The sequence below is a fragment of the Hyperolius riggenbachi genome, chromosome 2 (genome assembly GCF_040937935.1).
Source record: "Hyperolius riggenbachi isolate aHypRig1 chromosome 2, aHypRig1.pri, whole genome shotgun sequence".
NCBI classification, from domain to species: Eukaryota; Metazoa; Chordata; class Amphibia; order Anura; family Hyperoliidae; genus Hyperolius; species Hyperolius riggenbachi.
This window is the reverse complement of record NC_090647.1, coordinates 571,851,328-571,865,454: the sequence shown is the minus strand read 5'-3', so window position 1 is coordinate 571,865,454 and position 14,127 is coordinate 571,851,328. Positions and strand designations below refer to the sequence as shown.

The 14,127-nt window shown below is 54.5% G+C and overlaps 1 protein-coding gene across 3 annotated transcripts in view; it reads left to right on the top strand.

Moving 5' to 3' along the window:
* The window catches only part of TRAPPC10 (trafficking protein particle complex subunit 10), a 159,363-nt gene that overhangs the window by 123,652 nt on the left and 21,584 nt on the right, over positions 1-14,127 (top strand). For all 3 annotated transcript variants that reach the window (XR_011026590.1, XR_011026591.1, XM_068271035.1), the window contains exons 15-18: positions 460-601; positions 7,435-7,593; positions 12,785-12,990; positions 13,063-13,163. Coding sequence is in view for 1 of the 3 variants with exons in the window: in XM_068271035.1 (XP_068127136.1) it covers positions 460-601; positions 7,435-7,593; positions 12,785-12,990; positions 13,063-13,163 (608 nt within the window). In the remaining 2 variants the exon portion in view is untranslated. The remainder of the gene's footprint in view (positions 1-459; positions 602-7,434; positions 7,594-12,784; positions 12,991-13,062; positions 13,164-14,127) is intronic.

Sequence of the window (14,127 nt, the reverse complement as noted above, 5' to 3'; positions counted from 1 at the left end):
AGTTACAAATGATCGCAGTATCTCATTGATGCCAGCGGTCATTTACATAGGGACTTCGATCAATGAATTGGAACTGCTTTCATTCATCTCCGTGCTAACAGGTCGCCGATGAGTACCCGTGCGGGAGTGAGAGGGGCCGCTGAAGACGTGATTATACTGCAGCTGGTGCAGTGAGTGGTTAAACAGTGGTGTTGTGTGTGTCAGAGAGAGCCAACACAGCTTGAAAAAAGACTTGTTCATGGCTACCTCTCTGCTTTATTGTCAGTAAAGAGCTATACTTACCTATGTGCTACTGCAGAATCTTCTGTTTTCCTATTCTTAAGACCCCGTTGGGTTAAAGGGTCCATTCTGCTTAAGTACACACATCTCCATTTGGGTTCTAGTCCACTCTATTATCACATGTCCCGCTTAGCGCCACGTGATAGTGAGTGCTCCTCTAATCCTCTGTTTTGCACGCAGGCGCAGGAGGCGGGCACTTACACGTTACGGCAGCTTACAGCATCCTTCAGCAACGTGCAGCTGCTCCTCCCACATGTGTACCCCATAGTGCAATATGACGTTTACTCCCAGGAGCCTCAGCTGAAGGTGGAGCCGCTGAGTGGTAAGTGACAGGCGTTCCTCTAGGTATTGTGTTCTCTCCATGCCTCCATTATTACATACACCCCTTCATCAGAAGCTCTGCGGGAGCCGCACTGTCTCTGCCCCTCCCTCTTGTAGCAGGATGATGCAATCCGAGCAGTAGCTCCTCCCTAAGTGACGGACGTTCCTCCAGGTATCATGTCCATGCCTCCATTATTACATACACCCCTTCACCAGCAGCTCTGCGGGGGCTGAGCTGTCTCTGCCCCGCCTTCTTGTAGCATGATGATGCAATCTGAGCAGTAGCCCCTCCCTAAGTGATGGGCGTTCCCCCAGGTAACATGTTCTCTCCATGCCTTCATTATTACATACACCCCTTTCTCCAGCAGCTCTGCGGGGGCCGCACTGTCTCTGCCCCTCCCTCTTGTAGCATGATGATGCAATCCGAGCAGTAGCCCCTCCCTAAGTGACAGACGTTCCTCCAGGTATTGTGTTCTCTCCATGCCTCCATTATTACATACACTGCTTTACCAGCAGCTCGGCGGGTGCCAAACTGTCCCTGCCCCTCCCTCTTGTAGCAGGATGATGCAATCCGAGCAGTAGCCCCTCCCTAAGTGACGGACGTTCCTCCAGGTATCATGTCCATGCCTCCATTATTACATACACCCCTTCACCAGCAGCTCTGCAGGGGCCACACTGTCTGCCCCTCCCTCTTGTAGCGTGATGATGCAATCCGAGCAGTAGCTCCTCCCTAAGTGATGGGCGTTCCTCCAGGTATTGTGTTCTCTCCATACCTTCATTATTACATACACAGCTTCACCAGCAGCTCTGCAGGGGCCGCACTGTCTGCCCCTCCCTCTTGTAGCAGGATGATGCAATCCGAGCAGTAGCCCCTCCCTAAGTGATGGGCGTTCCTCCAGGTATTGTGTTCTCTCCATACCTCCGTTATTACATACACCCCTTTACCAGCAGCTCTAAGGGGGCCAAACTGTCTCTGCCCCTCCCTCTTGTAGCGTGATGATGCAATCCGAGCAGTAGCTCCTCCCTAAGTGATGGGCATTCCTGGGCATTCCTCCAGGTATCGTGTTCTCTCCATGCCTCCATTATTACATACACAGCTTCACCAGCAGCTCTGCAGGGGCCGCACTGTCTGCCCCTCCCTCTTGTAGCAGGATGATGCAATCCGAGCAGTAGCCCCTCCCTAAGTGATGGGCGTTCCTCCAGGTATTGTGTTCTCTCCATGCCTCCATTATTACATACACCGCTTTACCAGCAGCTCTGGGGGGGCCGCACTGTCTCTGCCCCTCTCTCTTGTAGCAGGATGATTTAATCTGAGCAGTAGCCCCTCCCTAAGTGACAGACAATCCTCCAGGTATCATGTCCATGCCTCCATTATTACATACACCCCTTCACCAGCAGCTCTGCGGGGGCCGCACTGTCTCTGCCCCTCCCTCTTGTAGCATGATGATGCAATCCGAGCAGTAGCTCCTCCATAAGTGATGGGCGTTCCTCCAGGTATCGTATTCTCTCCATGCCTCCATTATTACATATACCGCTTCACCAGCAGCTCTGCGGAAGCCGCACTGTGTCTGCCCCTCCCTCTTGTAGTGTGATGATGCAATCCGAGCAGTAGCCCCTCCCTAAGTGACAGACAATCCTCCAGGTATCATGTCCATGCCTCCATTATTACATACACCCCTTCACCAGCAGCTCTGCGGGGGCCGCACTGTCTATGCCCCGCCCTCTTGTAGCGTGATGATGCAATCCGAGCAGTAGCACTCCCTAAGTGACAGGTGTTCCTCCAGGTATTGTGTTCTCTCCATGCCTCCATTATTACATACACCCCATTCACCAGCAGCTCTGCGGGAGCCGCACTGTCTCTGCCCCTCCCTCTTGTAGCGTGATGATGCAATCCGAGCAGTGGCCCCTCCCTAAGTGACGGGTGATCCTCCAGGCATCGTGTTCTCTCCATGCCTCCATTATTACATACACAGCTTTACCAGCAGCTCTGCGGGGGCTGAGCTGTCTCTGCAACTTCCTCTTGTAGCGTGATGATGCAATCCGAGCAGTAGCCCCTCCCTAAGTGACGGACGTTCCTCCAGGTATTGTGTTCTCTCCATGGCTCCATTATTACATACACCCCTTCACCAGCAGCTCTGCAGGGGCCGCACTGTCTCTGCCCCTCCCTCTTGTAGCAGGATGATGCAATCCGAGCAGTAGCCCCTCCCTAAGTGACGGAAGTTCCTCCAGGTATTGTGTTCTCTCCATGCCTGCATTATTACATACACCGTTTTACCAGCAGCTCGGCGGGGGCCGCACTGTCTCTGCCCCTCCCTCTTGTAGCGTGATGATGCAATCCGAGCAGTAGCCCCTCCCTAAGTGACAGGCGTTCCTCCAGGTATTGTGCTCTCTCCATGCCTCCATTATTACATACACCGCTTCACCAGCAGCTCTGCGGGGGCCGCACTGTCTCTGCCCCTCCCTCTTGTAGCAGGATGATGCAATCCGAGCAGTAGCCCCTCCCTAAGTGATGGGCGTTCCTCCAGGTATTGTGTTCTCTCCATGCCTCCGTTATTACATACACTGCTTTACCAGCAGCTCGGTGGGGGCCGCACTGTCTCTGCCCCTCCCTCTTGTAGCGTGATGATGCAATCCGAGCAGTAGCCCCTCCCTAATTGACGGGCGTTCCCCCAGGTATTGTGTCCATGCCTCCATTATTACATGCACAGCTTTACCAGCAGCTCTGCGGGGGCTGCACTGTCTCTGCCCCTCCCTCTTGTAGCGTGATGATGCAATCCGAGCAGTAGCCCCTCCCTAATTGACGGGCGTTCCTCCAGGTATTGTCTCCATGCCTCCATTATTACATACACCCCTTCACCAGCAGCTCTGCGGGGGCCGCATTGTCTCTGCCCTTCCCTCTTGTAGCGTGATGATGCAATCCGAGCAGTAGCTCCTCCCTAAGTGATGGGCGTTCCTCCAGGTATTGTGTTCTCTCCATGCCTCCATTATTACATACACAGCTTCACCAGCAGCTCTGCAGGGGCCGCACTGTCTGCCCCTCCCTCTTGTAGCAGGATGATGCAATCCGAGCAGTAGCCCCTCCCTAAGTGATGGGCGTTCCTCCAGGTATTGTGTTCTCTCCATGCCTCCGTTATTACATACACTGCTTTACCAGCAGCTCGGTGGGGGCCGCACTGTCTCTGCCCCTCCCTCTTGTAGCGTGATGATGCAATCCGAGCAGTAGCCCCTCCCTAATTGACGGGCGTTCCCCCAGGTATTGTGTCCATGCCTCCATTATTACATGCACAGCTTTACCAGCAGCTTTGCGGGGGCTGCACTGTCTCTGCCCCTCCCTCTTGTAGCGTGATGATGCAATCCGAGCAGTAGCCCCTCCCTAATTGACGGGCGTTCCTCCAGGTATTGTGTCCATGCCTCCATTATTACATGCACAGCTTTACCAGCAGCTCTGCGGGGGCTGCACTGTCTCTGCCCCTCCCTTTTGTAGCGTGATGATGCAATCCGAGCAGTAGCCCCTCCCTAATTGACGGGCGTTCCCCCAGGTATTGTGTCCATGCCTCCATTATTACATGCACAGCTTTACCAGCAGCTCTGCGGGGGCTGCACTGTCTCTGCCCCTCCCTCTTGTAGCGTGATGTGTCAGACAAGCAACATTGCCTACGGATCTGTATTGGGACACAGGGCCATGTTTTATAAGACAGAGCTCATGAGGGAAAAGTGGTTTTGAGATCTGCCATGTGCCTCCCTCTGTTCTACAGCTGCCGCGTGCCCCCTTCTATTATACAGCTGCCGTGTGCCCCCTTCTATTATACAGCTGCCGTGTGCCCCCTTCTATTATACAGCTGCCGTGTGCCCCCTTCTATTATACAGCTGCTGTGTGCCCCCTTCTATTATACAGCTGCCGTGTGCCCCCTTCTATTGTACAGTAGCTATGTGTCTTTCTATGTTATACAGCTGTCATGTTCCCTCTTCCTATTATACGACTGCCATGTGTCTCCCTCTGTTCTACAGCTGCCGCGTGCCCCCTTCTATTATACAGCTGCCGCGTGCCCCCTTCTATTATACAGCTGCCGTGTGCCCCCTTCTATTATACAGCTGCCGTGTGCCCCCTTCTATTATACAGCTGCCGTGTGCCCCCTTCTATTATACAGCTGCCGTGTGCCCCCTTCTATTATACAGCTGCTGTGTGCCCCCTTCTATTGTACAGCTGCCGTGTGCCCCCTTCTATTGTACAGCAGCTATGTGTCTTTCTATGTTATACAGCTGCCGTGTGCCCCCTTCTATTGTACAGCTGCCGTGTGCCCCCTTCTATTATACAGCTGCCGCGTGCCCCCTTCTATTATACAGCTGCCGCGTGCCCCCTTCTATTATACAGCTGCCGTGTGCCCCCTTCTATTATACAGCTGCCGTGTGCCCCCTTCTATTATACAGCTGCCGTGTGCCCCCTTCTATTATACAGCTGCCGTGTGCCCCCTTCTATTATACAGCTGCTGTGTGCCCCCTTCTATTATACAGCTGCCGTGTGCCCCCTTCTATTGTACAGCTGCTGTGTGCCCCCTTCTATTATACAGCTGCCGTGTGCCCCCTTCTATTATACAGCTGCTGTGTGCCCCCTTCTATTATACAGCTGCCGTGTGCCCCCTTCTATTATACAGCTGCCGTGTGCCCCCTTCTATTATACAGCTGCTGTGTGCCCCCTTCTATTATACAGCTGCCGTGTGCCCCCTTCTATTGTACAGCTGCCGTGTGCCCCCTTCTATTATACAGCTGCCGCGTGCCCCCTTCTATTGTACAGCTGCCGTGTGCCCCCTTCTATTATACAGCTGCCGCGTGCCCCCTTCTATTATACAGCTGCCGTGTGCCCCCTTCTATTATACAGCTGCCGTGTGCCCCCTTCTATTATACAGCTGCCGTGTGCCCCCTTCTATTATACAGCTGCTGTGTGCCCCCTTCTATTATACAGCTGCCGTGTGCCCCCTTCTATTATACAGCTGCCGTGTGCCCCCTTCTATTATACAGCTGCCGTGTGCCCCCTTCTATTATACAGCTGCCGTGTGCCCCCTTCTATTATACAGCTGCTGTGTGCCCCCTTCTATTATACAGCTGCCGTGTGCCCCCTTCTATTGTACAGCAGCTATGTGTCTTTCTATGTTATACAGCTGTCATGTTCCCTCTTCCTATTATACGACTGCCATGTGTCTTCCCATATTATACAGCTGCTGTGTGCCCCCTTCTATTATACAGCTGCTGTGTGCCCCCTTCTATTGTACAGCAGCTATGTGCCCCCTTCTATTGTACAGCAGCCGTGTGCCCCCTTCTATTGTACAGCAGCTATGTGTCTTTCTATGTTATACAGCTGTCGTGTTCCCTCTTCCTATTATACGACTGCCATGTGTCTTCCCATATTACACAGCTGCCATATGCCCCCATCTATTATACGACTGCCATGTGTCTTCCCATATTACACAGCTGCCATATGCCCCCCATCTATTATACAGCAGCTATGTGTCTTTCTATGTTATACAGCTGTCATGTTCCCTCTTCCTATTATACGACTGCCATGTGTCTTCCCATATTACACAGCTGCCATATGCCCCCATCTATTATACGACTGCCATGTGTCTTCCCATATTACACAGCTGCCATATGCCCCCATCTATTATACAGCAGCTATGTGTCTTTCTATGTTATACAGCTGTCATGTTCCCTCTTCCTATTATACGACTGCCATGTTTCTTCCCATATTACACAGCTGCCATATGCCCCCACCTATTATACGACTGCCATGTGTCTTCCCATATTACACAGCTGCCGTATGCCCCCATCTATTATACGACTGCCATGTGTCTTCCCATATTACACAGCTGCCATATGCCCCCATCTATTATACGACTGCCATGTGTCTTCCCATATTACACAGCTGCCATATGCCCCCACCTATTATACGACTGCCATGTGTCTTCCCATATTACACAGCTGCCATATGCCCCCATCTATTATACGACTGCCATGTGTCTTCCCATATTACACAGCTGCCATATGCCCCCATCTATTATACGACTGCCATGTGTCTTCCCATATTACACAGCTGCCATATGCCCCCACCTATTATACGACTGCCATGTGTCTTCCCATATTACACAGCTGCCATATGCCCCCATCTATTATACGACTGCCATGTGTCTTCCCATATTACACAGCTGCCATATGCCCCCATCTATTATACGACTGCCATGTGTCTTCCCATATTACACAGCTGCCATATGCCCCCATCTATTATACGACTGCCATGTGTCTTCCCATATTACACAGCTGCCATATGCCCCCATCTATTATACGACTGCCATGTGTCTTCCCATAACACACAGCTGCCATATGCCCCCATCTATTATACGACTGCCATGTGTCTTCCCATATTACACAGCTGCCATATGCCCCCACCTATTATATGACTGCCATGTGTCTTCCCATATTACACAGCTGCCATATGCCCCCATCTATTATACGACTGCCATGTGTCTTCCCATATTACACAGCTGCCATATGCCCCCATCTATTATACGACTGCCATGTGTCTTCCCATATTACACAGCTGCCATATGCCCCCATCTATTATACGACTGCCATGTGTCTTCCCATATTACACAGCTGCCATATGCCCCCATCTATTATACGACTGCCATGTGTCTTCCCATATTACACAGCTGCCATATGCCCCCATCTATTATACGACTGCCATGTGTCTTCCCATATTACACAGCTGCCATATGCCCCCATCTATTACACGGCTAAACAGATTGTGCGGAGTGTGTAATATTTCCTGTGTTTTCTCTGTAGATTGCCTCCTTGCTGGGGTCCCCCAGAGGTTAAAGTTTACAGTGACGACTGGACATTACCGGGTGAAGGAAGGTGACACCTTGCAGCTTAGTAATGCTGACACAATGCCTATCATACCAGCGCCAGATACCAAGGCCTCTATATTCCAGAACAGCCACGGTAAGCACACCTCCCTGTCTTCCAGGGGACTCTGAGATCTCTGCCAGTTCCCAGCTCTGCATACCTGCTGGATTTAATTGTTTGGGGGGTATCAGGTTACCGACTGACCTTGCCCTGACATCTCCCGTTCCTCTGTGCGGGGTGTGTGTCTGTCAGTGGTGTCGGGTTACTGACATCTCCTGCTCCTCTGTGCGGGGGGCATGTCTGTCAGTGGTATCGGGTTACTGACATCTCCCAATCCTCTGTGCGGGGGGCATGTCTGTCAGGGGTATCGGGTTACTGACATCTCCTGCTCCTCTGTGCGGGGGGGGGGGGGGGGGCGTGTCTGTTAGGGGTATCGTGTTACTGACATCTCCTGTTCCTCTGTGCGGGGGCGTGTCTGTCAGTGGTGTCGGGTTACTGACATCTCCCATTCCTCTGTGCGGGGGGCATGTCTGTCAGGGGTATCGGGTTACTGACATCTCCCGTTCCTCTGTGCAAGGGGCGTCTGACAGGGGTATCGGGTTACTGACATCTCCTGCTCCTCTGTGCGGGGGGGGGGGGGGGGCGTGTCTGTTAGGGGTAGCGGGTTACTGACATCTCCTGTTCCTCTGTGCGGGGGCGTGTCTGTCAGGGGTATCGGGTTACTGACATCTCCTGTTCCTCTGTGCAGGGGGCGTCTGTCAGGGTTATTGGGTTATTGACATCTCCCGTTCCTCTGTGTGGGGGCGTGTCTGTTGGGTATCGGGTTACTGACATCTCCTGTTCCTCTGTGCGGGGGGGGGGGGCGTGTCTGTCAGGGGTATCAGGTTATTGACATCTCCCGTTCCTCTGTGTGTGTGTGGGGGGCGGGGGGGGGCGTGGGTGTCTGTCGGGTATCGGGTTACTGACATCTCCTGTTCCTCTGTGTGGGGGGCGTGTCTGTCAGTGGTATCAGGTTACTGACATCTCCTGTTCCTCGGTGCGAGTGGCGTGTCTGTCAGGGGTATCGGGTTACTGACATCTCCTGTTCCTCTGTGCAGGGGGCGTGTCAGGGGTATCGGGTTACTGACATCTCCTGTTCCTCTGTACGGGGGGCGTGTCTGTCAGGGGTATCAGGTTACTGACATCTCCTGTTCCTCTGTGCAGGGGGCGTCTGTCAGAGGTATCGGGTTACTGACATCTCCTGTTCCTCTGTGCAGGGGGGGCGTGTCTGTCAGGGATGTTGGGTTATTGACATCTCCCGTTCCTCTGTGCAGGGGCATGTCTGGGATATCAGGTTACTGACTGGCCTTGCCCTGACATCTGTCCATCTGTGCAGGGGGCGTGTCTGTGGTATCAGGTTACTGACTGTCCTTGCCCTGACATCTGTTCATCTGTGCATGGGGCATGTCTGGGGTATCAGGTTACTGACTGGCCTTGCACTGACATCTCCCGTTCATTTGTGCAGGGGCGTGTCTGGGGTTTCAGGTTACTGACTAACCTTGCGCTGACATCTCCTGTTCCTCTGTGCAGGGGGGCGTGTCTGTCAGGGGTATCAAGTTACTGACTGGCCTTGCGCTGACATCTCCCATTCTTCTGTGCAGGGGGCGTGTGTGGCGGGTTACTGACATCTCCTGTTCCTCTATGCAGGGGGCGTGTCTGTCAGGGGTATCGGGTTACTGACATCTTCCGTTCCTCTGTGTGGGGGTGTGTATGTCAGGGATATTGGGTTACTGACATCTCCTGTTCCTCTGTGTGGGGGTGTGTATGTCAGGGATATTGGGTTACTGACATCTCCCGTTCCTCTGTGCAGGGGGTGTGTCTGTCAGGGGTATCAGGTTACTGACATCTCCTGTTCCTCTGTGCAGGGGGCGTCTGTCAGGGATATTGGGTTATTGACATCTCCCGTTCCTCTGTGTGGGGGCGTGTCTGTTGGGTATCGAGTTACTGACATCTCCTGTTCCTCTGTGCGGGGGGGGCGTGTCTGTCAGGGGTATCAGGTTATTGACATCTCCCGTTCCTCTGTGTGTGGGGGGGGGGGGGCGTGGGTGTCTGTCGGGTATCGGGTTACTGACATCTCCTGTTCCTCTGTGTGGGGGGCGTGTCTGTCAGGGGTATCAGGTTACTGACATCTCCTGTTCCTCGGTGCGAGTGGCATGTCTGTCAGGGGTATCGGGTTACTGACATCTCCTGTTCCTCTGTGCAGGGGGCGTGTCAGGGGTATCGGGTTACTGACATCTCCTGTTCCTCTGTACGGGGGGCGTGTCTGTCAGGGGTATCAGGTTACTGACATCTCCTGTTCCTCTGTGCAGGGGGCGTCTGTCAGAGGTATCGGGTTACTGACATCTCCTGTTCCTCTGTGCAGGGGGGGCGTGTCTGTCAGGGATGTTGGGTTATTGACATCTCCCGTTCCTCTGTGCAGGGGCATGTCTGGGATATCAGGTTACTGACTGGCCTTGCCCTGACATCTGTCCATCTGTGCAGGGGGCGTGTCTGGGGTATCAGATTACTGACTGTCTTTGCCCTGACATCTGTTCATCCTGTGCATGGGGCATGTCTGGGGTATCAGGTTACTGACTGGCCTTGCGCTGACATCTCCCGTTCATCTGTGCAGGGGCGTGTCTGGGGTTTCAGGTTACTGACTAACCTTGCGCTGACATCTCCTGTTCCTCTGTGCAGGGGGGCGTGTCTGTCAGGGGTATCAAGTTACTGACTGGCCTTGCGCTGACATCTCCCATTCTTTTGTGCAGGGGGCGTGTGTGTCGGGTTACTGACATCTCCTGTTCCTCTGTGCGGAGGGTGTGTATGTCAGGGGTATCCGCATACTGACTTGCCTCGCCCTGACATCTCCTGTTCCTCTATGCAGGGGGCGTGTCTGTCAGGGGTATCGGGTTACTGACATCTTCCGTTCCTCTGTGTGGGGGTGTGTATGTCAGGGATATTGGGTTACTGACATCTCCTGTTTCTCTATGCAGGGGGCGTGTCTGTCAGGGGTATCGGGTTACTGACATCTCCTGTTCCTCTGTGCAGAGGGCGTATCTGTCAGGGGTATCGGGTTACTAAAATCTCCTGTTCATCTGTGCAGGGGGCGTATCTGTCAGGGGTATCGGGTTACTGACATCTCCTGTTCCTCTATGCAGGGGGAGTGTATCTCAGGGGTATCGGGTTACTGACATCTCCTGTTCCTCTGTGTGGGGGTGTGTATGTCAAAGATATTGGGTTACTGACATCTCCCGTTCCTCTGTGTGGGGGTGTGTATGTCAGGGGTATCTGGTTACTGACATCTCCAGTTCATCTGTGCGGGGGGAGTGTCTGTCAGGGGTATTAGGTTACTGACTGGCCTTGCGGGGTGGGGGGCGTGTCTGTCAGGTATCGGGTTACTGACTGGCCTTGCCCTGACATCTCCTGTTCTTCTGTATGGGGGCGTGTCTGTCAGGTATATTGAGTTATTTACATCTCCTGTTCTTCTGTGCGGGGGTTGTGTCTGTCAGGGGTATCAGGTTACTGACTGGCCTCGCCCACACATCTCCCATTCCTCTGTGCGGGGGGGCGTGTCTGTCAGGGATATTGGGTTACTGACATCTCCTGTTCCTCTATGCAGGGGGCGGATCTGTCGGGTATCTGGTTACTGACATCTCCTGTTCATCTGCACGGGGTGTGTCTGTTCTGGGTATTGGGTTACTGACATCTCCTGTTCATCTGCACAGGGGGTGAGTCTGTTCTGGGTATTGGGTTACTGACATCTCCTGTTCCTCTGTGCAGGGGGTGTGTCTGTCAGGGGTATCCGCTTACTGACTGGCCTCACCCTGACAACTCCTGTTCCTCTATGCAGGGGGCATGTCTGTCAGGAGTATCAGGTTGCTGACTTCTCCTGTACCTCTGTGCAGGGGGCGTGTCTGTCAGGGGTATCGGGTTACTGACATCTCCCATTCCTCTGTGCAGGGGGCGTCTGTTAGGGGTATCGGGTGACATCTCCTGTTCCTCTATGCAGGGGGAGTGTGTCAGGGGTATCTGGTTACTGACATCTCCAGTTCATCTGTGCAGGGGGCGTGACTGTCTTGGGTATCGGGTTACTGACATCTCCTGTTCATCTGTGCGAGGGGAGGGTCTTTCAGGGGTTTTAGGTTACTGGCTGGCCTCGCCCTGACATCTCCCATTACTCTGTGCAGGGGGGTGTGTCTGTCAGGGGTATCGGGTTATTGACATCTCCTGTTCCTCTGTGCAGGAGGTGTGTCTGTCAGGGGTATCAGGTGACTGAGTGGCCTCACCCACTCATCTCCCGTTCCTCTGTGTGGGGGGGGGGGGGTGTATGTCAGGGATATTGGGTTACTGACATCTCCTGTTCATCTGTGCGGGGGGAGTGTCTGGGTTATTGACATCTCCTGTTCCTCTGTGCAGGGGGTGTGTCTGTCAGGGGTATCCACTTACTGACTGGCCTCGCCCTGACAACTCCTGTTCCTCTATGCAGGAAGCGTGTCTGTCAGGGGTATCAGGTTGCTGACTTCTCCTGTACCTCTGTGCAGGGGGCGTGTCTGTCAGGGGTATCGGGTTACTGACATCTCCTGTTCCTCTGTGCAGGGGGCGTCTGTTAGGGGTATCGGGTGACATCTCCTGTTCCTCTATGCAGGGGGAGTGTGTCAGGGGTATATGGTTGCTGACATCTCCAGTTTATCTGTGCAGGAGGTGTGACTGTCTTGGGTATCGGGTTACTGACATCTCCTGTTCATCTGTGCGAAGGGAGGGTCTTTCAGGGGTTTTAGGTTACTGGCTGGCCTCGCCCTGACATCTCCCATTACTCTGTGCAGAGGGCGTATCTGTCAGGGGTATCGGGTTACTGACATCCCTGTTCCACTGTGCAGGGGGCGTATCTGTCAGGGTTATTGGGTTACTGACCTCTCCCGTTCCTCTGTGCAGGGGTGGGTGTTAGGGGTATCGGGTTACTGACATCTCCCGTTCCTCTGTGCAGGGGGCATTGGGTTACTGACATCTCCCGTTCCTCTGTGCAGGGGGCATTGGGTTACTGACATCTCCCGTTCCTCTGTGCAGGGGGCATCGGGTCACTGACATCTCCCGTTCCTCTGTGCAGGGGGCATATCTGTTAGGGGTATCGGATTACTGACATCTTCTGTTATTCTGTGCAGGGGGCGTCTCTTTCAAGGGTGTCTGGTTACTGACTTCTCCTGTTCCTCTGTGCAAGGGGCGTGTCTGTCAGGGGTATCGGATTACTGACCTCTCCCATTCCTCTGTGCAGGGGGCGTGTCTGTCGGCGCACTCACCATTCAGCGATCAGACAAGGTGACCAGCATCTCCCTGCCTCCGGCTCCGCCCTATCATCTCATGGAGTTTGAGGTTGAAGTGGTCTGCCTGTTGCCAGAAATGGGACGGTTGGTGAACGGCGAGGTTCTGCGGAGAGGAAAAGAGGCACAGGATCCGCGGAGCAGCATTACGGAGCAGCGGGTACGTAGCCTGGGGCGGGGTTCATGACTTGTGGTTGTCACGGAGACTGACATTCTTGTTCTGTGTCTGCAGGTAACTGTGGACTGTCCGTGGTCCATTTATTCCACCATCATCAGCCTGACCTTCCATCTCCCACTGAAGGCCCAGCACACGTTACTGTCCTCCGGAACAAGGTGACCAGCATTCCATTACACAGTGTGACAGAGTGCAGGCAGAACATTGTGTGTGACAGAGTGCAGGCAGAACACTGTGTGTGACAGAGTGCAGGCAGAACACTGTGTGTGACAGAGTGCAGGCAGAACACTGTGTGTGACAGAGTGCAGGCAGAACACTGTGTGTGACGGAGTGCAGGCAGAACACTGTGTGTGACGGAGTGCAGGCAGAACACTGTGTGTGACGGAGTGCAGGCAGAACACTGTGTGTGACGGAGTGCAGGCAGAACACTGTGTGTGACGGAGTGCAGGCAGAACACTGTGTGTGACGGAGTGCAGGCAGAACACCGTGTGTGACGGAGTGCAGGCGGAGTACACCGTGTGTCGGGGTGCAGGCGGAGTACACCGTGTGTCGGGGTGCAGGCGGAGTACACCGTGTGTCGGGGTGCAGGCGGAGTACACCGTGTGTCGGGGTGCAGGCGGAGTACACCGTGTGTCGGGGTGCAGGCGGAGTACGCCGTGTGTCGGGGTGTAGGCGGAATACGCCGTGTGTCGGGGTACAGACGGAGTACGCCATGTGTCGGGGTGCAGGCGGAGTACGCCGTGTGTCGGGGTGCAGGCGGAGTACGCCGTGTGTCGGGGTACAGGCGGAGTACGCCGTGTGTCGGGGTACAGGCGGAGTACACCGTGTGTCGGGGTGCAGGCGGAGTACGCCGTGTGTCGGGGGGTGCAGGCGGAGTACGCCGTGTGTCGGGGGGTGCAGGCGGAGTACGGCGTGTGTCGGGGTGCAGGCGGAGTACGGCGTGTGTCGGGGTGCAGGCGGAGTACGGCGTGTGTCGGGGTGCAGGCGGAGTACGGCGTGTGTCGGGGTGCAGGCGGAGTACGGCGTGTGTCGGGGTGCAGGCGGAGTACGCCGTGTGTCGGGGGTGCAGGCGGAGTACGCCGTGTGTCGGGGTGCAGGCGGAGTACGCCGTGTGTCGGGGTG